This window comes from Ischnura elegans, chromosome 11 (assembly GCF_921293095.1).
Source record: "Ischnura elegans chromosome 11, ioIscEleg1.1, whole genome shotgun sequence".
Classification (NCBI taxonomy): Eukaryota; Metazoa; Arthropoda; class Insecta; order Odonata; family Coenagrionidae; genus Ischnura; species Ischnura elegans.
Window position 1 is genome coordinate 41,330,254 of NC_060256.1, and position 25,206 is coordinate 41,355,459.

Genomic DNA, 25,206 nt, shown 5'->3' on the forward strand with positions numbered 1-25,206 from the left:
TTTTTCGTCAAACATAATTAAATAATGAAGCATAACATTGCTAACAATAGAACAAAAGGCGTCAGCAAGAGGAGATTTTCTCGAGTAATTGGCCTCATCAAAAGAGTTAGAAATGGAAAATGTAAGCTAAACGAAATTGTTATATTGCTTAGATTCTAAGCTGATTTATTTCATTAACTTACATGGATATCCTTAAAGCTGAGCGAATTATATACAAAGTATCCTTCAATGTTCAAGTGACGTTATATTTGCATTCCCTTAATTGTAATTCAGTACTGCAAAATTACTTTAAAAGCGGCAGATTTATTATACGGTGCTAACATTTTTTACGGCTTTACCTGCGTGATGTGAATAAGTTGTACCTATATGTATCTCAATCCAGAAATGCGAAGTAAAGTATACCTGCCGGCACTGCAGCCTCACAGGAGAAATGGGGGAATTATTGACCCACGGATGCTTCCTTGGAAGGAAACAAATTTTCCTCGAAGAAAATACTAACATCTTATTCTTTCCTGAAGAAGAAGTGAGTGCACTCACTCCACTTCCTCATGTGGAAGGGGAAAAGGCAGACACGGCACAGGAATGTCAAGTTACAGATAGTAGGTGTTAATGGTGTTACACTCTTTGCTCTAATTTTGATCCTAATTATTTGCATCATAGCCCAAAACATTTGTGTATTATGCCTTACTTTACAGAATTTGATTGGCCAGAGCCTGCCGTATTGGCATTAATTACTGCATATGAAGCAAAATCAGATGAGCTTAATTCTGTTAAGAAAAGGCCTAAATTTTGGGAAAATCTGTCTGCGCAGATGAGTGACCTTGGCCACAAGGTTATCTAATTTTCCATTTTGTACTCATTAATAATGATAATTCTAGTTGAATTCTGTCAATCATTCCTTTTTGTTTTTATTTTTGAAAGGTAACTGCATCACAGGCGAGAAACAAATTCAATAATTTACTTGCCCGATATAAAAAATGTGTTGACAATATGGGACCTCATGCCTCTGGAAGAGCACCCATGAGGTTTAAGTATTTTGACCAATTTCAGGAGATATTTGGCCATAGGAATAATGTATGCTCCTCATATGTGGGAGGGTCATCTCTGATGGCCAATCCCATCCGCTCTGCTAAGGCCACAAATGTTCCTCTCACATCATTGGAGCCTAGGCTCCCCTCATCTCACATTGCTGTTGAGCCTGGAACTTCCGCATTAACTAAGGAAATGCTTTCCACTAATGCAGAGGGAGGTGAAAGAGCCAGGACGAATGTTGTGGATGTGATGAAAAGTAAACCTCCCCATGGCAGTGGGACTAAAGCAGCAAGAACAAGGTCTCAGCTGGAACAGCAGTGGCTGCATCATTTGAAGAGATGCGAGGAGAAGGATGACAGGCAGAAGGTCATCAATGAACAATTGATGATGATACAAAGAGAGAGGATGGAACTGAAAAAGAAAAAATTAGAAATTTGGGAGGCCATGGTCGAGGAGAAAAGGTTAAATGAGCAAAGAAAGGAAGATGAGAGGAGGGATAGGCACAGGGAAAGGATGCAGGTAGAGAGGGAAAAAATTAGGCTCCTGCAGAACCTTCTCACAAAAAAGGGGAGCCTTAACAGCAATGATTAAGTTGCTATATTTGGAAAAGTCAAGTTTTATTTTTTTTGTTTCACAGTTGTATTATTTTATTTCCCCAATGGAGCCAAAGAAGGTGAGAGATATTCATATCCCCAAGTGAAGGCACAATTATTTATATTACATAACCATTTTTTGTGATATCTTGCCATTAAATATTACTCTTTTGGTTGTTTTTCTGTTTAATCCGGGTTTTATATTTTTTAATTCTATGTATAATGTATTTTATTTTTCAAATCAGAAAATTTATTGATGACCTTATCAAATGGATTTTATCTTCACCATTCTTCCAACTGCTGTCAATGTCCATGTCAGTCGGGTTGCCTCTTCCGCCAGTACAGCCTTACTGAAGTCCATCTTCTCCACCTTCACTGCCATTGAAGACTTCACAGTAACCCTGGCAAGGGGCCCTTACAGGGTGCTACCATCCAGGCCAGATGGACCCAGGTTTTCTTATGAGGTTGTTACTCCTCCTTTCTGTCCCTTGAGAGACAGGCCCCGGGCTTGCCACCGGCAAAGCGGAGTTTTCAGCTTTATCACCAGTCTTAAATATTGGTGTAATGTGGCTGAATTTCCGGTAAGAGGGTAAAAGACCATTATCTAATGAATGGTTGAAGAGCAAGGTGAGTGAAAATGCCAGTGATTCTGAAGAAATATTGGTGGAATACCATCTGGCCCAGGTGATTCGTAACTATCCAAATTTACAAAATAATAATAAATCCAAAAATACAATCACTGAGGAAACATTTGCCGGAAAAGGTTCATCCTCCTATCCACCTGCAAAGGATTAATCCCCTCAGCATGACCATCAGCATGACCCTCAATATTCATGCCTGCATCTTCCTCATCTATCATAAAATCCTCATCTTCCCCTTCCTCTAGGCATATGTTATGCAGCACACAGCAGCTTAAAACTATTTTGGTCATCATCTGGATGTTTGATATTTCTAAGTATTTTAAACGTCGAAAGCGACCTTTGAGGAGACCAAACGCTTTCTCGACAACCATTCTTGTCGAAGAATGCAGAAAATTAAATTCTAAATGTTGGGGAGAAAGAGCACCATTATCCTTAAAGGGAGGCACAAGCCATTGCAGGGAAGGGTAGGCAGAATCTCCAATGATGAATTTATCGCCAGGAAACAATTCCTCAACTTCCTCCTCTGCAAACCTGAAAACCTCCGACCTCCTGAGGACTCTAGCGTCATGGAGTGATCCTGGCTCCCCACACACTACATTTGTGAATCTCATGTTGTTATCCACAATACCCTGCAGAATTATAGAAAAAAATTTTTTCCTATTGCAGTAATCCATGGCATTTTCCAGGGGTTTTTTAATAGCAATATGGGTCCCATCAATTGCTCCTATACACCCACGAATGCCCCTCAGGTCCTCAAAACCCTGCTCAACTGCTGCGATTCGATTTCCTCGTGGCCATTTGATTTGGTTATTTATAATGCTGTTGAGCCAGTCCACAACACGTTTTATGACTCTAAATGAAGAAGATATAGAAATATCGAACCTATCTGCAATGGTTCTCAGAGGCTCAGTATTAGATAAATACCACAGGGTCAGGAGGAAACTTAGCTCCGATGAAATTTTAGCCATGCCATCTGGATGGTGTGGAATTGATCCACTTGCTTGAAGGTCGTCTGAAGGAAGAAAATATTATTTTATACTACTGAATTTGGCTCTATAATATGCTCTGATATTCTTCGTACAATAATTGCAGTCTTGATGCTCACCTATCAAACGATATGCAGTTATGCGTCTCAGCCGAAAGTGACTACGGAACTGCTCATCATCGTAGCCGTGTGCTGTGGCAAGGAAATTGTGGACGCGCACCTTTCTTCTGCCACGTAGAAGCAGCTCGAACAAGGGGAAAATTGCATCGTGGTCAGCTTCCCCCTCATTCTCATCGGAAGCTTTAAATTAAAATTTTCGAATTTGAATGCTTTCAGAATGGTCGCATCAGTTAAATCCACATTTTTATAATTAACTCAAGGATATAAGGAAATGGCCGATCGCTAACCGATTACTAAATAATGCAGCTATCGATAAAAGATCATTAATTACTATTCTTACATGAACTACTCATGTTTTCCCATTCATCGTCACTGCTGCTGCTGCTACTCGACATGGGTTGCATCACATAATCCAGAACCAGTTGGTTCTCCATCACGGAGGACGGAAATACACTGCCGATAGTTTCTGATATATTAAAAAAAAGTTTATACTAATAAACAAGCACGCGCTCATGCCAAGTTATTTACATATTCAAATACATAAAACATATCAATAATTTGAAGCAGGAAGACTGACCAAAGGGGCAAGGTGAGCTACTACTCTTCTAATGTGTTGAAAGAATACGTCGATCTCCTTGAAGGAAACGAAATGATTCGTCGATGTGATCAATAAACGTCGATGTAAATTATTAGTAACTAAACAGCTGGAAAGCAAGTCAGGTGAACGGAAGCTCTGAAATGTTTAAGGCGCAAAAAACAACATAGAGAACCAAGGCGCAGCTCTACGGCGATATTTGATTATTAAGTAGCAATAATTCCATTATTTTCTTTCAATTGACACTTATTAATGCATTTATTAAATACAAAATGAAATAGACGACCAATTGTGTTCATAATTTATGTTTCGAAGGTCAGGTCAGAAGCATCAGGTCATTTGAACATTCAACTTTTGCCGCCGAACGGTCCGCCATTTGTAAACACAACGGTGCAGATGCGTTCCAATCGTCTGTTTCAGTTTGCGCTAGTGTGTTCCGTTCTGTTGCGATGTGAGCTGATCTGCGCAAGGTGATTGGAAAGCACCCAGTGTATGACGCGAAATTCAAAGTATTCGAGGTATTCGAGACGGTACCTTTGGCATAACTATTCGAGATCTCGAATATCGAATACTTTCTATTATTCGAGGTATTCGAGTATTCGCGGATACTATTCGCACATCTCTAATGGAAACCCTAGCAGAATATTTAGAACTCTATCTGGATATTGAAGTGAGCCTTGAAACTTGAACCTGGTTTTCGGGAATAATATTCCTGAGTGGTTACGTCTCTGTTCCGAGACGACATATGCTTTGGGAGCAAAGACCAGATTCACATAATTCTCTAGTTAGTGGTGCAATGAAACGTGACCTTTTTGAAACAATATTTTCAAATTAGCATTTTGCTGACAACTCTAACTTGAATCACGTGGACAATTTTTCCAAGCTGCGACCACTAATTGAGCATCTGACATTTGTATGAAATTTGTACCAAATGAAATATACTTCAGCTTTGATGAGGCCATGATTTCCTATTTCGGTCGTCACGAGTGCAAACAGTTCATTCGGGGTAAGCCTATTCAGTTTGGGTATAAATTCTTGTATGGTCCAATGCGTCTAGGCTACCATTGCTGGTTTCAGCCTTATCAAGGAAAAAACCCGAACACTCAATACCAATAATATGGTGTAGGTGCTTCAGTTATTTTGCGATTTTTGATTGCGATTGCCATTTGCGATTTCATGGCAGCATCCTGGTAAATACCATTTTGTGTTCGACAACTTTTTTTTACAAGCATTGCACTCCTTGATAAACTTCACTCAATGGGCAACCAAGCAAGAGGCACAGCGAGAAAAGATCGCGTAGACAAACCTCCTTTACTATCTGAATCTACCCTAAATAAAAAAGATACGGGCACATTTGATTACCGAATTTATGGAAAAGGCAATATTGTTTGTAGATGGAATGATAACAGTGCTATGACTGTTGCATCTTCCGGTAGGGTGTCAATTCTTTGCAACATTCAGTCGTTATTCTCAAAAGCAGAAAAAAAGATACAAGTTACTCAGCCAAATTTTTAATCAAGGCGTATAATCAGTATATGGGAGGAGTGGACCAAGTTGATGAAAATATTGACAAGTGTCAAGCATCAATCCGTGGAAAGAGATGGTACTTGAACCCTCCGGTTGAGCTGGATTCACAAAATGCTTGGCAATTTCATAAAATAAACGGTGTGAAGCCAATGAATCTTCTTAAATTTCGTCGACGTGTGACTTGTCACTATATAGAGACATATTGTCATACTGCTGAGCCTGGTAAGAAAGGGTCCACCATCTATGAAGCGTAACTTTGACTCACGTCATGACTGCATGAATCATTATAATGTAAAGCAGGGAAAGCAAACTCACTGTGTCCAATGTCACAAAAATACCACTTTTCAATGTTAAAATTGCAATGTATCCTTGCATGTTAAGTGCTCACCTAGATATCATTCTTAATAGTGACTTAATAACAGTCTTAATCAAATTTTTTGCATGTTATCAATGAGTACGTCATAGTTGTGGATTTGCCTAGTGTTCCATTTTTGGAACACCTCGTAATTAATAATTGGCAAGAGATACATTTTTTTTCCTTTCGGATATTGTTGTCATACGTATATTTATCTACAATATGTAAAAATCAGGGTAAAATTTGCATTTTTCAAACCTTCGGCATAAATGGGTTAACAAATTCCCCTCCCTAATCGCTCTGAATTTTCAATCGTTTGCACTCGCGAAATATGACCTTAAATGCTTTTATAATTTCCTCTGGTCTCTTTGACTGGAGAGAACTAGCCCACGCACAACAGGAAATTATGTCTATAACGGTTAAAATGTAACAGAACCCATTGTTGTATTTTTTCAAACTTCTCAAATCATTTAAATCACATTGCCAATACCCATCTATATAGTTTACTTCGTAACGGTTTCTGGCAAACTTCTTTCTCGCCAGCTTGTGACGCGTGTATGCCTTTTGAGATTCCAACCACTCGCGAATTGTTTTTATCGGGATCCCAGTTGCTTTATTTAATTTGTATTCTGTGGAAAAACTAGCAGGATGTTCGGAATTGTAGTACACGCTAGCTATTTCGTCATGTCCTATTCTGGCCCGATCATTCACTAGCATACTAGCACGTACTTCAGTAGCATCTGTGGAAACACAGTAAGTATACATTGCTCAAAGACATTATATTTAATTTAATTTCCCCTTGCGCGTGTATGCCTTTTGAGATTCCAACCACTCACAAATTGTTTTTATCGGGATCCCAGTCGCTTTATATAATTAGTATTCTGTGGAAAAACTAGCAGGATGTTCGGAATTGTTGTACACGCTAGCTATTACGTCGTGTCTCATTCTGGCCCGATCATTTTCGGTTTCCTTTTTCGCTTGCTTTGCCATGGAATCGCTTTCGGAGATGTTCTTTGCTCCCTTGAAGATGTGCTTTGGTCTCTTGGAGTTGCTACTCTCCGCTTCATTTTTTTTGGTGGAGAATCGCTTTCGATTTGTTCCTTTATCCGTTCCCATGTCGAATCTAACTCTGAATTTGTCCTCTTAATTTCGGCTAACCATCTTCTCATTGCATCGCTACCCTCAACGAATCATGTTGGTGGTGAGGTTTAATATTCGAGGCAGAGTCGAGATATTTATCGAGTATTCTTTCATACAAATGCCACTTGTCAATATCCTTGAGCCCTTTACTCGCTAACACAAGTTTCATTTCCTTATCCAATGTACTCTACCTAGTCTTTGCATGACTTCGATCATTTCATGACTCACATCCGTTTGAAGTCATCATGATATAACAAAAGCTGAATGGTTCATGCTTCTCTATGATATTAGAGTATGAAGTACTAGAAGACGGTTCGCATGTGTTTACATTTTTCAGTAGAAATTCAAAATCGGCATATATCACGTAAGGTACTCGAAAAGAATGATTAGTATGCATAAATTTTAATAATTTATTGTCCTCGTCCGGCATTACGATTTTACTTGGCGTCCCCGTTCCTCTACATAATTCTTTGTGAGCCTGCAATTTTTCTTCATCATGATAGTGAATAAGGCACCGTTTGCAAATAAAAATTCTATTCTTATGTCTTGTTAATTGAGTTTTAATCAACCTATTAAAGTTCTTAATCCAGCAATAGTGGGCAGTATTCTCGTTAGTTACGTAAAGTAAGTCTCTATGATCCTCAAGCTCATGATCTACAATTTTCAAAGGATATATGTTATTTTTCTCGTCCAATCCAAACACATTGATTGAAATGCTATTGGTGCGTTCGAATTTAGGGATATCCTTCAGATCGACTGGGTAATCAACACATCCCCAATTGTAACCTACATGAAATATATTAGTATTATACTTTAAAACTCTCTGGGGGTCTTTAGCGATATTTTTTGCCCATATCGCATACTTGAAACAATACTGGTCTTCATTTTCCACGTTTATAACTGCTTTGGTATTTTTTATCTTTCGTGGTAAATCTATATACGTTGAGCCTCGAAGAGGGGTGTACTTGTTAATACGGAGCTCTAAACCTATAACTTCAGCCAAAGTCCATCCTGACCCTTAAGCTTGAAACTCGGACTTTTCTTTTAAAAGTTTAGAAAATTTCTCACCCACAATCTCATTTAACTGATCAACAAGTAGGACTCGTTGATTACTAGTCTTAAATGAGCTATCTAGCTCTTCATGTTCTCCCTTTCAAAATTTGCAAATCAATACAAGGTTAAACGTTATACTCCTGTTCAACCTTATTTGCTCTCTAATTTTCTCAATCAACAGATTCCATCGAGGAAAGTTACAACGTCCTGAACATCCCCCTCGGGAGCTATCCAAAAGATTTTAAGCCTGGATCTAACAACTGATTCGATTTCATTGAACCCTCTCCCTATTTGCACGTTAATTTTCATCCGGTGTGCGTTGGTATTCTCATGAGGCATAGCCTCATCAATGCTACAGAAGATTTCACAGTAAGTGCAAAATTTTCTACCATTTGCCTTATCCAATGCATCTTTCATTTCATGATAAGTTTCCATGTCATCAATGCTTTCGTTTCCAAGAGCTACTTTTCTGTAAATGCACGCTAACGCTTGTTCAAGCTCTTCTTTAGTTCTATATTGTTGTTTTTAAAGTTAAAAATGATGTCTCTAATGGATGACATGATTGATTTATAATCTGCAATAATAAAAAATAGCAATTAAACCTTCAATCAAACCTTTGGAAAATTTCTAGTGTGGTGTTTTCAAGAATAACAAAAATTTCACTTGGTAGATTAAAATATCCATTATAATATAATATCTGCCTTACTTCATATTCTAACAAATCATAGTAGTGATGTTGATTCATTGCTATATTTATGTTTCCCTCAATACGTAGTCGTTCATTTGCTACAGAAAATATATTGTTGAAATAGAGAATTCATTTTAAATTTTAGATTAATAATATGTTTTGTTTGGGGAGAGAACTGTGGTGGTGCGTAACTGAAATCTAACTAATTCAGCTCACCTTTTTTTGGGTTCATGTATCTGAAAATGTTTGAAAATTTAAAAAAGAATTATAATTCCAATTATAAAAAGAAACATTATGATTTTAATTCACTAAACATTAAATCTTTAATATCAAGAGGCTTTCTAGTAAACTTTACTCTGATATTTACAGATCCTAACCTGTTAAATATAACAGGAATATTTGACCTGGAGCAGTCAACAATAATTATAAGGGGTGTTGTGATGCATCTGGAACACCAGCAATTGAAATTTTGTACAAAGTCTATAATTAGAAAATCTGTACTAGTTACAACGTATCTATGATATTCCATTGATATACAGTAGACTCTCGTTAATACGAACAACGTTGTTACGAAGTTCTCGTTATTACGAAGCAAATCGTTGGTCCCGTCGAAAAGGCCTCTCCAAGCTATAGTAAAAGAAACGTTATTACGAAATTTTCGTTTTTACGAAATAACGAACCTAAGTCCCGGTCCCGGCGGTTACAATATGAACTTTATTACGAAGTTAGATGCACAAATCACGGCATTTAGGTGGATATTCAATGCACTTAAGTTTTAATAATCGCGCCACGTTTAAGTTATTCTCGTGTACTGTGCCTAAGAGCGTCAATTATGGTTCTTTATTCAGTTTACGCGTTACATCACATAACAGCCTTCATTACTGTGAAGTCGTGGTGACCCACTCATAACCATTAGTAAATTGGATGTACAATCAATCCTCTTGCTATGTACATTCGATATACGAATTTTCCGAGATACGAGCATTCAAAACTTTCAAATTTCAAATTTGGCGCCTTTCGATTTGGCCGATACTACGCGGTGTGGCGCTGGGAAACTCTCGCCGTGATCACGACCTGAATAAGGTATCATTGAATCCGGTGTGAATTTAGGAACTGTTCAGCGTTTCGCCCGTTCTTCGTTACCGCGGGGAGCTATTTTTTCGGCTCCGGATGCATCGCAGGCCCCGCTATATCAGTTCGCCACAATCGTGAGTTAGCGCATACGTGTAATGCAGTGTTTTATCCCGCAGGATAACCGTACTCCTCGATAACTTACCTGCAGTCCGGCTGGCGAGGGTTGTCCGATTACGGCACAATAGGAGGGGCGAATAATTCTGTTAAAAGCCAATCGCTGTCCCCCAAATGCACCTCACACCCTCGCCTAGTCATATAACGTTGTCAAATGCATAAACGAGCGCCGAAATAAGCCTGATCCACCAAAATAAGCCCATTCTACGAATCACAAGAACAAGTGATTATTCCTCAAGGTCCTTCACGCTCGTCGTCCCTTCCGGTTCTTTTCTTCATGGAACACTTTGTAAGCGTTTCCCTTTCTTACCTGGCCCCCTTACCCCCTACCCAGACCATTGTCTGTTACTGGACAACTCTCGGTGGCCGGACTGTAATTTTATCAACCTTGGAACAAGGTCTTGGGACGCATCTAGTTTGAACATCGGAGTTCATGTGTTCGGGAAGATATCAACCCTCGATTGCATCATGGCGCAGTCTTCTGTTGAAAAACCGAAACGAATTTTCCTGTTTATATATATTTCCGTGTAATTTAATAGTGTTTATAAAACACTATTTCTTTCGACAATTCCTTAAAGAAACGTTGTTACGAACTTCGTTGTTACGAACCTCCGATTTTTCGGCCCCGTGAACTTCGTAATAACGAGAGTCTACTGTACTGTAATTAGAAAATCTCATGTTATAAACCTCCACATCTTTTATTGAAATCAAAAATGCATTATAACATTCAAAGCAAAGGAAATATTGAATACCACTAGGAATTGAAACTACGTAACACCTTTTCCTAACCGTAAAAGGAGTCCTAATATTTAGATTATGTATCCCATAGTTCCCTATTAGTGAAATCCTGCAGACCATGAGTCATTAATAGAATAAAATATTAATTAACATAAATTTAAATATTTATATAATTAATTTACATAATTTAAAATATTATAAAATATTCATTTACATTTTTCCTAACATCACTGATAATAAATAACGCAATCGCGCTTCATTGGCTTTGTATTCTGTATGCTTATCGATGGGGGGAATCAAGCCAACAGTAAAAAATTCACGTTTACTTATCGCTAGCTGCGAGAGAAACTTTAACACGTTGCGTACTGGGGTATTTAAATTCCTAGGAACGCCGATATCGGCACTATGTGCCTGTTAGGTCGTAATGCCTTTGGTTTAAACATGGTTAAAAAGCTAATGTTTAGAATATAACTTTATCCAATCAAACGTTATGATGCATCAATTCATTATGAATAATGAACAACAACTGAAAACGTAATAACGAATACGTATTGTATGCTTTAAATGTTTTTAGGTTGACGTGCCTAAATGACGAGAATCTTCGTCATCCGTCCGGACCGTTCGGGAAAAAAATGACGAGAATTCTTGCCATCCTTACGCAACGTGTTAAGAGATCACATACAGATGGATTTATATTCCTTTTTGTATTTATCCAAGTATTCCGAGGAGCAAAGTGTGGCTGATACATAGACAATAGTGCTGTTATCGCTAAAGATTTTAAGGTAGGTACTTTAAACATGGCTAAAAAGTTGGACTTACCAAGATCTTACCAAGATCTATATGGTGATGTTGTTGTCTTTGTAGAGAGCAGATGATATCGTCTTTGTAGAGTAGTTTCCAAGAGGAAGTTCTCGGCTGCCAAGTGGGTTGAGAAGACTGTGCAAACTGTCAGCTGCAGAGGTATTCCAACTGAGTGAAAAAAAACCTAGCTCAATTATCATGGGTAGATGACAAAATCGTTCTTTATTTCCTTTCACCCCAAACAAGCTAAGAAATGCACAAAGCTTGTAACTGAATGATGCAAGCAGCATTGAAAAACATAGCTCAATTCTCCTGGGTATAATGCAAAGTCGTTCCGTATTTCCTTTCACCTCAAAGGAGTGTACAGAGTAAGTATATGAAGGACATCAAACTTGGTGTAAAAGGAAAGTCATGAAAAGATTAAGATTCACCCATCAACAGCAAGGCAGGGAAACATTGGTGCAATAAAATGCTTAAAATTTACACTTTTGAAGGTGCACAAAAGTTGATTCCTTCCATCAAATTTTATTGACACATCTGATGTAGCTAAATTACCACGAGTCAAACTATCAACTGTACCATTATGATAAGAAGAAAATATGGTATGGTCCCAGAACAAAACTTAATCATTATGAGGCCAAAAATAGAAATTCTCTGAAAATGCCTGCCTAATAGAAGGGGACAACTCTACACCAAGTTCACTTGTGCCTCGATGCATTCTGCAGGGAGGAGCTGAGAAGGTAAACAGTCTTGTAATCCCCTCACAGGATTCAGAATGGAAATTCAGATCAGTTGGCAAAATTATTTCATTGTACCATTGGGCTACTTTGCAGTCTCTACTCTTTGTACATTTACCCCGGCATATCCTTGCATTAATACTAAAAAATGTAATTGAAAAATATTCATCTATTTAATGAAATTACCAGCAAAAACCCTTTAATAAATATTGATTGGAGGGAACACTGCATGCCAAATGCAGTTTCTACCAACCAGACAACAAAAGAAACTGTAATAAAACGTCAATACTTCACAATAAATTGTTACACAATATAGTCCTACTTGAGACTTTAGCAGGTGCACAAAAAAACCTTGGAAACTTACAAAGGGTTTTTTGTACACTTGCTAAATTAGTGAAAAACAAAATGAATACTATTTTTTCAAGAAAGCATCATGATTGCCAGGCCTCCCTGATTATTTATGCAGCAAAATATGAAGTTTACAACTCACCTATTTGTAAATATAATACTGTTTAAAGGATTAGAACACCACTGCAAAAACAGATCCCTAGAAAACACACACTCCATATCCGACATACTGGCAAGAACAACCTGGAGATATGAAAAAATATTTCATGTAAAGTTTATTTATGGCCAATAAAACAGAATTTTAAAACGATTTTCTATAAAAATAAGTTACGAACAATATATCAGGCACAGGAGATATAGAATTTAATCAGAATCAGACAGGTTTAATAGCACAAATATTGGTCAAAAAAATATTATTATGAATTACCCTTCTTTTCCTTTACAACAAACCATTGTTTTACTTCACAGCCACGATCAATTTTTATTATTGCTGACAGAAGGATGGATTTAAAATGGTCTACCCAAATTACTTTAAAAGGGTATGCCAACAATATTTCACCAACCCTCTCTTACATTAGATTCCAAATTGCAACAAGGAAGGTAATAGGTGGAGAGATGATCATGGGACATACATCAATGTTGCTACCATAAATTATTAAATTCCCCAACATGATCAAAATAAAGTAAAATACCAAAGTGAACAGAGAGGTTAACCTGCATTATCAACGTAGCCTCTGAACAAAAAGTATGCACATAACAATCCTGACTTTTAACACTTGCTAGACTCATCCATCGCCCCCGATATCGCATTAAGTTTGATAATTGAATTCATATTGCTTGATACAATCCTGCCACCGAAAATAACCAAAGAAATTGAGATAAACACTCTATGATGCAAACAATAAAAAATGCCGAAATAGGCTATTTGCGATACCTTTCACGGATTTTCCGTAGAATGAACAAAAAATCAGCGAGAATTTCATGCAATATTAAATGTCGATGATCTTATAACATCATTTCCGACCTTTATATTGCTATTAATGATTTCACTCCGAAATCGGCTACCATTCAAAACATACAGACAGATGACTCACGAACGTTATTCACGTGTTGTATCGCCTTCACCTCAGATCCCCTAGATGTCTCTACTCCAATAGCGGGAACAGCCCCCTCCAACTCCCGGCCGCTAGGTGGCCCCAAAAGCTCCGTGCGAGGGAATCGCCGATAGATGGTGCTAGTGGGTGTTTGCGCGTCCAGCATTACGAAATTGCATTGAACCAAATACAATACTTGATCGCTGGAACAACGAATTTAAAATGCCTTTAACTGAATTGAACACTAAGAAGCAATTTAATAGCCTTTTAATTTCATTGACAGCCAGTTAGAAAGTCCATGTACAAAAAACATTGCCTATAGAAGAAATTGAAAATGAGATGTTGTCGTCTGCTAGCAGTCGTATTTTATTAGCTCTACTTCGTAAAAAAGAAGTTATTTGCGTCCTGATCATCACATATTTATTACTAACGGTATACTGCCTGACATATAATTATCAAGGTATCGGTCCCCAAAATAAAATTGGCGATACAGACAGTCGAGTCGGCGTTTCCTCCTCCAAGGAACTCCAGCGCAATTATGCTGAATGGGGAAATAAGTTTTGGCTGCAGAAATCTCCTTTAAACTCTCAGTAGGTCACCTTAAACAGGCAATCCTAAACTGGTAGCTACGAGGATACGGTTATCTCCGATTCAGAAATTACAAGATCCGCAATGAGAAAAACTGGCCCAAAATTAATTACTGAAAGCTTCACATAACGACTCATATTAAGATTAGATTAAGACTTAATGGTTATTCTGAAATGGAAAATGTACGTTTGGGAACCCTAATTAAGACTTTAGGCATAACAAAAACACCTTGCTAAATTCTTAACCCAAGAAAGTCACAGAAATACACATCACAAGATCAACCGAAACAGCAACCAATGTAAAGGAAAAGGGGACGTCTGGGAACGGTAGTTGAAGGAAGTGATTGTTGTTAAATTTAAAATGCATTTATTCATGAAAGCACAAGCACTATCATTAACACTGTACAGGCGAGCTTAAAGGATAAGGGCAAAGGTTGGAAGTGTGAAAAATGTAAATAAATCTCGAAGTTCATGAAGATTTGAGGGTTTTCCACGGTTGTGGCAGTATCACTTCCACCAAAAGATCTGGAGATGAATGACCGCCTAGAAATAGAAATTTTTCAAAATTAGGCAAAATTTAAAAAAATATATTAAAAAAATGAGTTGCAATCCTACCCAGGCAGCATCAAGAGTCAGTTTTATATCACTCTGATATCGTTTTGATATCACCAACATCACTTTTACATCAGGTGAGTTTGCCGACGTAAAAGTGATATATGTTAGATATCTTTTCCCGCCGTAAAAGTGATATCGTTCGAAGTATCTAAAAGTGATATTCAATAGATATATAAGTCAGATGTAAAAATGATATCAGTGAATGAGAGAAATAGAGAATGCAAAAATGGTATGAGGCCTCAAGACAGAAGAAGTGTGGTTTTATTCATGAAAGATTCTCATGGGTATGTACAGGTTCTGTACTTTTTTTGGAGAAATTACCGTATAAGTTGGGGGGCAGACTCCCCCTGCCCCCGCCAATGCCTTCCCCTTATGATTATGAACATGGGCGGATCCAGGATTTCTTTCTGGGGGGCACAAGGATAACTCGTAATAAAAAACGAAGGCAATTATAATGGGACGGAATTAAAAATCTTGCATATTTTTGCTTAAGCAGCATTTAAAACTTGGCCTTCGCGGGGGTTTTTGTGGAGATTCGTTGAGGCGGATGTGTCAAAGCCGATCATCGGAGCCGGTTTCTTGATGTATAACGGCCTCCTTGTGAACATCCGTAATCGACGGCTCATCGACAGCACGACTTCTCTGAAGGTAAGCGGCGGCATAGTGCGAAACCCTCTCCCCCGCATAAAGGCCGTATGCGGTGGAAACAAATATCATAGTATCTTGGCAGAGTTCCCTAATGTGATCCATCCTGGCGGTGCACCCAGGCAGACATACCAATCCACTGTTAACCACATGCCAACCACCTATCTCCTGCAATGCGATATGTTTGTCATCCGACAATTTCCGATCGATGACACGAGAATTCGAAATCATGATGCGAGATGGAGTAGCACGCCCATCGGAGAGCTGTAGGGCATCTTCCCTCCATCTACTGCCCAAAAAGGGAGATGATTGGTGACCCTGCGGCACAACCTTTTTTGAAAACCGGCTTTTTCAACCATATTATTTGTGCGGACGTATCATCAGGTAGGTACCCATTACTCCCGAGGTTAATTCAAAAAACACTATCTAAACTTTGTTTGGACTTTTTGAACTTAAATTCATTATGTTTGGCATACGTAACCCTGACCAGACATTTATGCGCTCCACGAATGAGGTGTTTCGAGGACTTGAGTTATGTTTTGCTGACGTCTATGGTTTTTTAGACGCTTCTTCATCCGGGAATAACATGAAAGGCACCTCCGCCAAATGCTCACACGTCTGAATGATTACGTGGTTGTTATTAACTAGGATAGCGGGACCCTTGGGATTTGGTTCATCTTAGGCCCCTATTAGCCGAGGCAACCAGACGCGCCACCGTTTTGCGCGTCCGGTGCCGCATCTGGTTGCCTCGGCTAATAGGGGCCTTAGGCTCAATGGCTGCCTCTAAACTGCAGTATATCATCGACAATCGTTCGGACTTGAGCGTTTTTCCACGAACCCTACTCAAAGGCCCTGCCCAAAATCCTAGAACTAGTAATTCGCTGCGAATGACACGGTCATTGCCAGCGTATAGGGTGGTTTCCTATTATTTTTTTATTGCCTAAATCGAAAGATTATTACTCCTGGAGTACGTATTTCACGCTTTTAGATTTTTAAATGACGATATCTATTTTTCGCGATTAAATGGAAAGTGAAAATTTTCAAGCGCGCGAAAACGCGACGCTTAAGTATGAATGTCGGGAAGTCTCTCCGCGTGACGTATTTCTGGTTCCCCCTCCCGCCTTGCGAGGTGACCTTGAGGCGAGGCTTAGCGCTGATACGACGCAGGATGCTAGCGGCTAGCCTAGTACCCTGCTGGCTGGTAGCGCTTGGCTTAAATAAGGATTATTAATAACTTATCAAACGAGGAAAACTTTCCGACCTTAGCCAGTTTTAATAAGTGATTGTTAAGACATGTTTCCCTGAGCTCTGCGCCTCATGCATGCAATGGTAACCTCAGACAATGTGAAACTCCTATCTACTCGTATAGAAACTAGGTCCCTGTGACGTCACGTGGAGTGGCATCGCATGGGCGCCAATCTGGCCCTTTCCAAATGAGGATAAAAATGGACCATAGCCATTCGTTTAAACTGGTATTTCTAAAACGAAATAATTTGTATATTATGAATATAGTAATGGTGGGTAACAAATCGCAAAAAATGCCTTTAGTTTTCTTTGATGAAGGAAACCACCCTATTGTCTCTCTATCATTCCAGTTCTCTGTCATAGGTGAGGGGGTGGCTCGTATGATTGCGTGCTACCATCAAAAGGCAGCAGCGATTTGGGGAAGGCAGGCGGAGGACTCTTGGCTCCGTTAGGGTAGTGGGACCCTAGCGATTTGGCGCCCTTGGACGAGGAATAGCATCCCGGAGTGCACGACAGTGAGACCTGCCTGACAACACGGAAGCTGTGATTGAATCAGTCCATTGTGCTTTTTTATGTGAAATAAACGGACATGATTGTATTTATTATATAAGGCGTTGTTATTTATCTCGAAACGAGGTAACCCTCGAAAACCCTAAATAAACATTAATGGTACATACCCTCTTCCGACTGACTTAACCTTGGGTCTTTTAGCGGAAGCCCCGTGCGGATGATAATGAGCCTAACGGTTCGGTTAATAAATTAACTTAAAGGTTTACTGAAATGAAAAAGTAAAAAGTGGAAATTAATAAATAAATCCTGGACATCTAGATATTTCATGTCGAAAGTTGTACAAAATTATCACACTAAAGTGTTTCCTAGTTTTTTTTCACATGTTACCGATGAGACAGAATTTTTAAGACACTGTAGACCAGTGCTTATGTTTTAAAATCTTTAGATACTGGAGCACATATCAACACGTTTAATCCGTTCCCTTTTTTAAGTGTATGCACCCACCCTAAAATTTTTTAGGCTAAACTTGCTATGAAAGTTATAAAGATGAATCATGTTTTATCAGAAATTAAAAAAATTAATAACTTTTTTTAACAAGAAACGGATTTCCCTAAGGGGTGCCGATCACCGCGGTGATCCGATCCGGTGAACGCGTTCTAGTGTTTTCCGTTCGAAAATAATCAGGACTGTAAATAGCATGTCTAAATCAAGAGACATTTCATTTTGAAGAAATTTTACTTTTTTCAAAATGTTTTGCTATACTTATTATTATGGAAATGGTCGTAGGGTTGGTGTTGTCAAGACTCAGAATATAAATAGCAACCCTCGTCGTGTGAACTGGTGAACCCTTGTTCTATTGAGGTAAGTGAACTTTTAACAAAAAATATATATTTCGTAGTTAACAATGTGGGAAAACTTTTACCGGGATTTGCACTGGATTTGAAACTTCATTTTAGCTGACGTTTTAAGCTCCAACATTGGGCTCTAAAGATCGGAAAAAATGGAGTATCTAAATCTCTGAGAATCCTAAGAGAATTTTACCCTCAGTATAATTTTGACTTATTGAGCCTAGAATTATGCTAAATGTAAACATAATTAAATTCTGACCAAATGAATCCTTTATGTGTGTCCCAGTTAGCACAAAGTGAGAAAATGATTGTTTCTCATGTTTAAAAAAAAATATATATATATATAAGCAGCTTATCGTAAGCTAAGGAACTTATGTAAGGTTAGGGTAAGGCTAGTGAATGTAATAATTTAAAAATTCCATAGCCAACACGCCACTCGGCGTTGTTTGGGAAGGATAGCACACAAAGAAGGGGAAACTTGGAGTTTTTTATCGCACAGTAGGATTTGTGTGAAGAGGTGAGCCTACCCGGCAGGATATCGCACCGCAGAAGTTAAATTACGAGACATAGAAACTGCAATGAGAAAACGACGTAAAAGTCGCGTTGGTTTCAAATAGAAGTAGGTAGGGGTTCGGCAGTACGTTATGCACTTTGGTTGCCATCCGTTAAGCTGTATGGTAACGCATAGCGGACATATATTGTCTTTTATATGTATAAATTATATTGAAAAACTTTTCTATAGCGAGGGAAATAACGATTTCAAGGGGAATATAGGGGTGTGTATTGCACGTATTGCTGATGGACTTGTTTTTCTCACAATTTGGGCATCCATTTATGCCCGTCCTCATTTTAGATACAGGTACATAAAGAATGCTTTAATTTAAGAGTTTAGGGAATTCACTTGCGCGGTTGTATTATTACATTCTTTTGTAAAACTGTAAAAGTCTCGAGTTCAATGGGCACGGGTGACGGGGTTCACGGGGTATCCGGTGACCGGAAAAAACTGGAAATATGCATCAATAATACATGAATTTTTGCTCCTACTTGTAATTTCAAACTCATTAATTTCAACTTCATTTCGTGGTAAAAAAAAATTCCGCATCAACGCCCATTTTCTGGCCTAAAAATGTGTTATTCGTTATCGTTTCTCGTCAGTGCTTATTTATCGCGAGTAATCACTTAAGATTAACCTGGAATTTTGTATAATTTCCGTAGGTAACCTGAATTAACGCATGCATATATGCTTTGATTGGCTGGACACTATAGGCCGGCCGTTATTTTTCAGAATTTCGAAAAGTTATGTTTTCCTGGTCTCAAAATGATCCAAATGAGGTCTATATTCACTTGTTAAAATTTCGTTACTTTAAAATAGCGGCAACCCGTGCCCCAAGGGCCCTAAGTACGAAGGACCCTCAATTGAGTTTTTTGGGGTTTAAAAAGTGCTATTCCTATGTAAAACGTAAAATTAAAGCCCTAAAGGGCCAATTTTCTGTTTGTTTAGACCTATCTCTAAGCGTTTAGCAGATATCGTCCGTCGTAATGTAATCCCCCCCAGGGCGCCTCCCCGCACCGCGGCACCCCTGAGGTACGGCCCGCACCACTTACTACAGAATTCCCCTAGTTTTGACTGTTTTGAAATACGGCCACAATGATGTATGTATTGAAATGGTAATGATATAATTATGTGAAAAATCGTGAAGAGGACTCAATAAGTGAATTTTTTTGCATTATTCCATAGGTTATCATGTCTAACTATGAAAGAGTATCTAAATGTAGAGCTATCAAGAGGAACCTACAAAGGTATCTACAAGCAGAGGGAGTTTCATTCTCTTCTGTCTCAACTGTGGCAGAACCAAATCAAATGCCTGCTGGCAGTGCAGAGGAAATGGATTATTCCGCCTCAGAAGAGAGTGATGATGGGTTAGTTGTACAGGGTTATGTTTCTTCGTCAACCAGTCATGAGAGCGACGTTGATGATTCTGAAACAGTAGAGCAGGGGAGTGCAGACAGTATGGGAGACCTGCAGTCAAAATTGGCTGCTTGGTCCTTGAAGCATAGCATAACCCATGCTGCATTGAATGATTTATTGTCACTGGATGTGTTCAAGTATCCTTTGCCTAAGGATGCTAGGACTGTGCTCCTAACTAATGCTCTCTGCAGCAGTTTAACCTATCATTCTATGAAAGGATCCAGTGCTGTAGGGAAGTATTGTTACTATGGTGTAGATAGTGGCCTCAGGAAGGTATTTGAGAATAATCATGTGAAGATTGAGGACAAGACTTGCATAAGGTTATCATTCAATGTTGATGGAATGTCTGTGTTCAAAAGCTCCTCCACTCAGTTTTGGCCTATTTTGTGCAAAGTTGTTGATTATGACTTTGATCCCTTTGTTGTGGCTCTGTTCTGTGGGAATTCTAAACCCCAATCAGCATCAATTTTCTTGAAGGACTTTGTTCAAGAACTCAGAGTTCTCTTGGATGAAGGATTTGTATTTGAAGAAACTGAGTATAGTGTGCAGATATATGCTTTAATTTGTGATGCCCCTGCTAGAGCCTTTATTAAGTGTGTAAAGAGCCATACAGGGTTCTATGGATGTGAGCGGTGCTCTCAAAAGGGGAGGCAGGTTAATTATCGAATGGTGTTTCCTGAGACGAACGTTCAATTAAGAACCGATGCATCTTTTATGGACTTGGTGGACAAAAACCACCACATTACTGAATCACCTCTGGCACTTATTCCCTCATTGGGTCTCGTCTCTCAAGTCCCCCTGGACTACATGCACCTGGTGTGCTTAGGTGTTACTCGACGTCTCATTGCACATTGGACAAAAGGTTCTAATAAAACCAGAATTAGTCCTGCAGGGAGAAGTGCAATATCAGAAAGGCTCTGTCGTTTGGCTAGAAATACTCCTTCTGAAATTTGTCGGAGGCCAAGGGGCTTAGATGCCATGGATCGCTGGAAAGCAACAGAATACAGGACCTTCCTTCTGTACACAGGGCCCGTTGCTTTGAAGGAAGTGTTACCGAAAGAGCTTTATGACCATTTTTTGATCCTCCATGTTGCCATAAGGCTGCTATGCTCAAAAGACACTGCAACTTCTCATTGCCAATATGCAAAGGAGTTGCTGAAGTGTTTTGTTACTCACATGCCCCGTTTGTATGGGGCTGATTCCGTTGTTTACAACATCCACAATCTCCTGCACATAGCTGATGATGTGGAAGTATTGAGAGGCCCTCTGGATGACTACAGTTGCTTCCCTTTTGAAAATTATTTAAGAAAGTTGAAGAAGATGGTAAGAACTCCCAACAATCCTCTGGCCCAAGTTTCTAGGAGATTATTGGAGTCCAACTGCATTACAGTTCGTAAAGCCAGTCAAATCCAAGTATTTGGGAGAAGTATTAGTGACATGGGCACCACAGTTACAGATGTGTGTGTGGGCTCCTGGAGGTATTCCAGTGTGAAGGAGAAGGATTCTTTTGTTTTGTTGGAAGATGGTAGGGCTATGAAAATACATTCAATTGTGATGGACTGTGTAGGTGATGATGAGATCCAAGAAAACATGTTTTTTTTCAAAGGATATGCCTTGCAGCAGAGTTATGATTTTTATAATTATCCTTGTGAATCTTCAAATATTAACATTTTTCTGGCTGGAGATTTATCTAAGAAATTGGTGCAATTTAATTACATTGACATTAAGAGGAAATTTTTTGCCATCCCTGAAAATGGTGATTATGTACTGTATCCTCTCCTCCATTAATGACTTCAAATTTCATAATCCTATACATAGTTGAAATAATTTGGCCAAAATGGACATGGGAAAGAAGTTCGCAGTGGTAGAGTTCCGGGATGACGTGGTGGAGGTAATTCCAAGTGGCTGGGTGATGGAGGACATGAACCATGCTCTTTGGCCTTCAACATTTTCGAAAAAGAGGCAAGAAAAGGCCATAATGGGTTGCATGCAGCCAGAGGAAGACTGGGCTCAATGGCCAGTCAAAAGAATATTTGCTACAAGTGGTAAGATACATGCAAAGCATTTCTCTGCTGATAATATTTCCTTTTTACATGTTTGATATGTGCTAATATGTGATCATTTTCTAGATTCTTTCCAGAGAGCAAGAAGAAAGGCTAACAACGCTCTGTACACTTCAAATATATCCGATTCTTCAGATGGGGGCATTCGGAAGAGACAAGCCAAGCGCCCTGCTAGGTTTAATCTTAGCGATGATGAAAGGGAAATAGAAGCACCAGCCCGGGAAGGAACTACAAATAATGTTACGCCGACGGTACCAGCATTTCCATGCAATGTTAATGGAGCGAAAAATAATGAGGATGGAGTACCCAGTCGAGACTCCAGTAAGACCATCAAATTGGAATTGAAAATTAGATAATTCAAACTTTATGCTTCACGACCCCTTATTATATATATATATATTTTTTTTAGATCACGAGATGTGGGTCAATTGGGATTGACCCACATCTCGTGATCTAAAAAAAATATATATAAATTAGATAATATTTCAATTTTTATAAGGCCATATTTGTTGTGTATTCTTACTGATTGATCTGTAGTATGTGAATGGTTTGGAATATTAAGTGTACATTAATATTCTCTCTCTCATTGGCTTTAGCTTGAAATCAGTCAATAGTGTTAAATTAAGTGACCACGTCTAATGGGTCCATATTGGATGAATTATTTTGTTCACGTTGTTCCAATATGTGTTATAGATTCCCAAGTGTTAAAATGCCTGGCAAAGTTGACGTATGAAGTTCAACATATGAGGAAAGAGCTGCTTGCCATGAAAAATTCTGTTAAATGTGCTTGCAATGGTAGTAGTTCTCCAGCCCCGGAGTTAAAGTCAACTTTGCCCCTCTCGACTGAAGAGGAGATGGCCATCATGTGTGATGAGGTCAAGGAGGGAATGGCCATGGATGCTTTGGTAATGTTTGTGATATACTAATTTGCTTTCTGTGCCACTTGCATAAATCACATCGGAATTGCGATGCTTTCAACCACTAATTCTAAAATCAATCTCTTTTCTGCAGGTCAATACTTTATCTGTTGCTGGAGGAGATACCCTGGTGAAAGTAGTGGGTAACATAATGAGGAAATTGATGACAAACGATCTGGCCAAAGTATATAGTGCCTGTGGAAAGAAGGGGAAGAAGAGTCTTGTGGCACTTCCTGTGTACAAGGCAATTGAAAGTGAGCAAATTACATAGAATTCCCTTTCTCGGAAGGCTTAGGATTTCTATCTCTGTTCTCTCATGAAATTAATCGTTTATGCCGTGAGTTCCATTTGGGTAATGTGTAATATGATAACATTTACAGTTAACAATAAGGTGTAAAATAACTAAATTAAATTTATCATGTTTGATGACAGGGAAGAGATGTAGTGTTTGGCTTTACTGTCCCACACCCCTTGCTTGTAAATATTTAATAACCTTTTCACTAAAAGATAAATCTCAAGAACTATATATTGTTTATTAATATGATTTTTAAGTGTTCCATTTTCGGAGCACTAAGGTTATCCACTACCTCCCGGAATAGTAGGCTTTTCCTTTTGATTCATCTTCAGTCGTAGGATTTTCAAAAGGGTAAAGACTTAAAATAGAATAGCTAATGTTAACTTGAGTTAACTGTAATAATGCAGGAGTAACTGAATAGGGCTCCTAAATTTAGCATGTTCTTATGTGGAAAAATGTTTAACTTATTCTTTGGGGAATGGTCCACATGTTTTTCTATCTTTTTTAACTTTATTTCTAACTAAGTATGTAGTCAGTAAATGGTAGTACTTCAACCACATTCTGCTCTGTTAATTACCTCAACAGTGTTAGGTAGGGGATGACTTTATCATCATAATTTTCAATAACAGACTCAGGAAATTGTTGTGATTTGTTGTTTTGAGTTAGTGAATGATAAGTAACTAAATGATTCCATCAATGTACTGAAATAGGCCTATGTCTGGGGTGGTTATAATTGCTCTGATAATTTTTGTCTTCACGCCCATTAATCTATTTTCTACACCAGCTATGTATATCCTTGTCTCCTCTTTGTGGACCCCCTTCAGAGTTCATGCTCATAGATCTATCTTCCTACCAGGTGCAGTGAGGAAAAACATTGTTGGCGCCACGGACTGTGATGTCAGGGCCAAAGTCAGTCGGTACCTTGCCTGTGCTATGGATCGTGAGGGGGGGAGAAAGGAAAGAAGAGTATTTGCTCAATAGAATTGCTTGTACTATGCAATTAAATTTAATTTTTAGTTACTTCATTTGTGATATCTCGCCTGTTCTGTGATCCGTGAGGGGGGAGAAAGGAAAGTTGATTTGCTCAATAAAATCATTTGTGATATGCAATTAAATTTCATTTTTAGTTATTTGATTCATTGAGGCATACACCATCCCAATGAATTTCATGGTAATTAACTTTTGTTGCTACTCTATTCATGTTTTCAAGACCAGAACATACAAATTTTTGAAGTTCTTTAACTTTTTAGAATTCATAAAATGCTTCTACCTTGAAATTTATTTACTGATGAGTGTAAGCTTGAGTGCACCCAGCTCTTACTCATTCAACTATGTGGTATAGCTATTAATATTTTGTACATTCACGGTTTGAAAGTGGTGCAATTGCATTGGTGGATTAAAGGAAGCCTTCCTACCTTACACCTTGCCAAATGCATATTTTTATGCAGCTATATTCTTTGATGCATCAATTTGGAATTCATAAGTTTGTTGGTTGTTTAATTATGTGCGATAAATATCAATTTGACATCAGATTCTGAAGTCCTTTTTATATCATATTATAGTCAGGTAAAATAACCTTTTACTGTCAGTTTTATATCACTTTGACATCGGCATCTTAAGTCCTTTTTATATCACATTATAGTCAGGTAAGATATCCTTTTACTGTCAGTTTTATATCACTTTGACATCGGCATCTTAAGTCCTTTTTATATCATATTATAGTCAGGTAAGATATCCTTTTATTGTCAGTTTTATATCACTTTGACATCGGCACCTTAAGTCCTTTTTATATCATATTATAGTCAGGTAAGATATCC

The 25,206-nt window shown here is 38.4% G+C and overlaps 3 protein-coding genes and 1 long non-coding RNA gene across 5 annotated transcripts; 2 read left to right on the forward strand and 2 right to left on the reverse strand.

The window, feature by feature from the left end:
• Positions 1 to 390: 390 nt before the first annotated feature.
• LOC124168166 lies at positions 391 to 1,623 on the forward strand. The gene is made up of 3 exons (XM_046546289.1): positions 391 to 599; positions 696 to 832; positions 922 to 1,623. The coding sequence occupies exons 1-3, from the start codon at positions 431 to 433 to the stop codon at positions 1,621 to 1,623; spliced, it is 1,008 nt and encodes a 335-aa protein (XP_046402245.1). The 5' UTR covers positions 391 to 430.
• Positions 1,624 to 2,361: 738 nt separating this feature from the next.
• LOC124167620 (protein ANTAGONIST OF LIKE HETEROCHROMATIN PROTEIN 1-like) lies at positions 2,362 to 4,447 on the reverse strand. Its single transcript, XM_046545600.1, has 4 exons — positions 3,949 to 4,447; positions 3,712 to 3,837; positions 3,372 to 3,551; positions 2,362 to 3,278 (listed from the first exon to the last, which is right to left on the reverse strand). The coding sequence occupies exons 2-4, from the start codon at positions 3,803 to 3,805 to the stop codon at positions 2,362 to 2,364; spliced, it is 1,191 nt and encodes a 396-aa protein (XP_046401556.1). The 5' UTR covers positions 3,806 to 3,837; positions 3,949 to 4,447.
• A 3,775-nt stretch (positions 4,448 to 8,222) lies between these two features.
• On the reverse strand, positions 8,223 to 13,680 carry LOC124168366. 2 transcript variants are annotated; one of them, XR_006866921.1, is made up of 5 exons: positions 13,536 to 13,680; positions 12,744 to 12,844; positions 11,546 to 11,684; positions 8,946 to 8,965; positions 8,223 to 8,615 (listed from the first exon to the last, which is right to left on the reverse strand). It is a non-coding gene; the product is annotated as an uncharacterized LOC124168366 (long non-coding RNA). The 2 variants fall into 2 exon arrangements; XR_006866920.1 differs by lacking the exon at positions 8,946 to 8,965.
• Positions 13,681 to 21,869: 8,189 nt separating this feature from the next.
• Positions 21,870 to 24,490, forward strand: LOC124168105. The gene is made up of 5 exons (XM_046546218.1): positions 21,870 to 22,159; positions 22,244 to 22,498; positions 22,871 to 23,082; positions 23,189 to 23,348; positions 24,246 to 24,490. Exons 1-5 carry the CDS (start codon positions 21,952 to 21,954, stop codon positions 24,368 to 24,370), a joined length of 960 nt encoding a protein of 319 aa, XP_046402174.1. The 5' UTR covers positions 21,870 to 21,951; the 3' UTR covers positions 24,371 to 24,490.
• Positions 24,491 to 25,206: the final 716 nt, after the last annotated feature.

What these genes read in the sequence shown, in the direction of transcription:
- LOC124168166 (XM_046546289.1), top strand. Translation starts at nt 431, where the DNA reads ATGGGGGAATTATTGACCCACGGATGCTTCCTTGGAAGGAAACAAATT. An exon ending in GGAATGTCAAGTTACAGATA is followed by an intron (nt 600 to 695) that starts GTAGGTGTTAAT and finishes CTTACTTTACAG; the next exon opens with AATTTGATTGGCCAGAGCCT. An exon ending in TGAGTGACCTTGGCCACAAG is followed by an intron (nt 833 to 921) that starts GTTATCTAATTT and finishes TATTTTTGAAAG; the next exon opens with GTAACTGCATCACAGGCGAG.
- LOC124168105 (XM_046546218.1), top strand. Translation starts at nt 21,952, where the DNA reads ATGGACATGGGAAAGAAGTTCGCAGTGGTAGAGTTCCGGGATGACGTG. An exon ending in AAGAATATTTGCTACAAGTG is followed by an intron (nt 22,160 to 22,243) that starts GTAAGATACATG and finishes ATCATTTTCTAG; the next exon opens with ATTCTTTCCAGAGAGCAAGA. An exon ending in AGTACCCAGTCGAGACTCCA is followed by an intron (nt 22,499 to 22,870) that starts GTAAGACCATCA and finishes TATGTGTTATAG; the next exon opens with ATTCCCAAGTGTTAAAATGC.
- LOC124167620 (XM_046545600.1), bottom strand. Translation starts at nt 3,805, where the DNA reads ATGGAGAACCAACTGGTTCTGGATTATGTGATGCAACCCATGTCGAGT. An exon ending in GGAAAACATGAGTAGTTCAT is followed by an intron (nt 3,552 to 3,711) that starts GTAAGAATAGTA and finishes TTTAATTTAAAG; the next exon opens with CTTCCGATGAGAATGAGGGG. An exon ending in AACTGCATATCGTTTGATAG is followed by an intron (nt 3,279 to 3,371) that starts GTGAGCATCAAG and finishes TTCTTCCTTCAG; the next exon opens with ACGACCTTCAAGCAAGTGGA.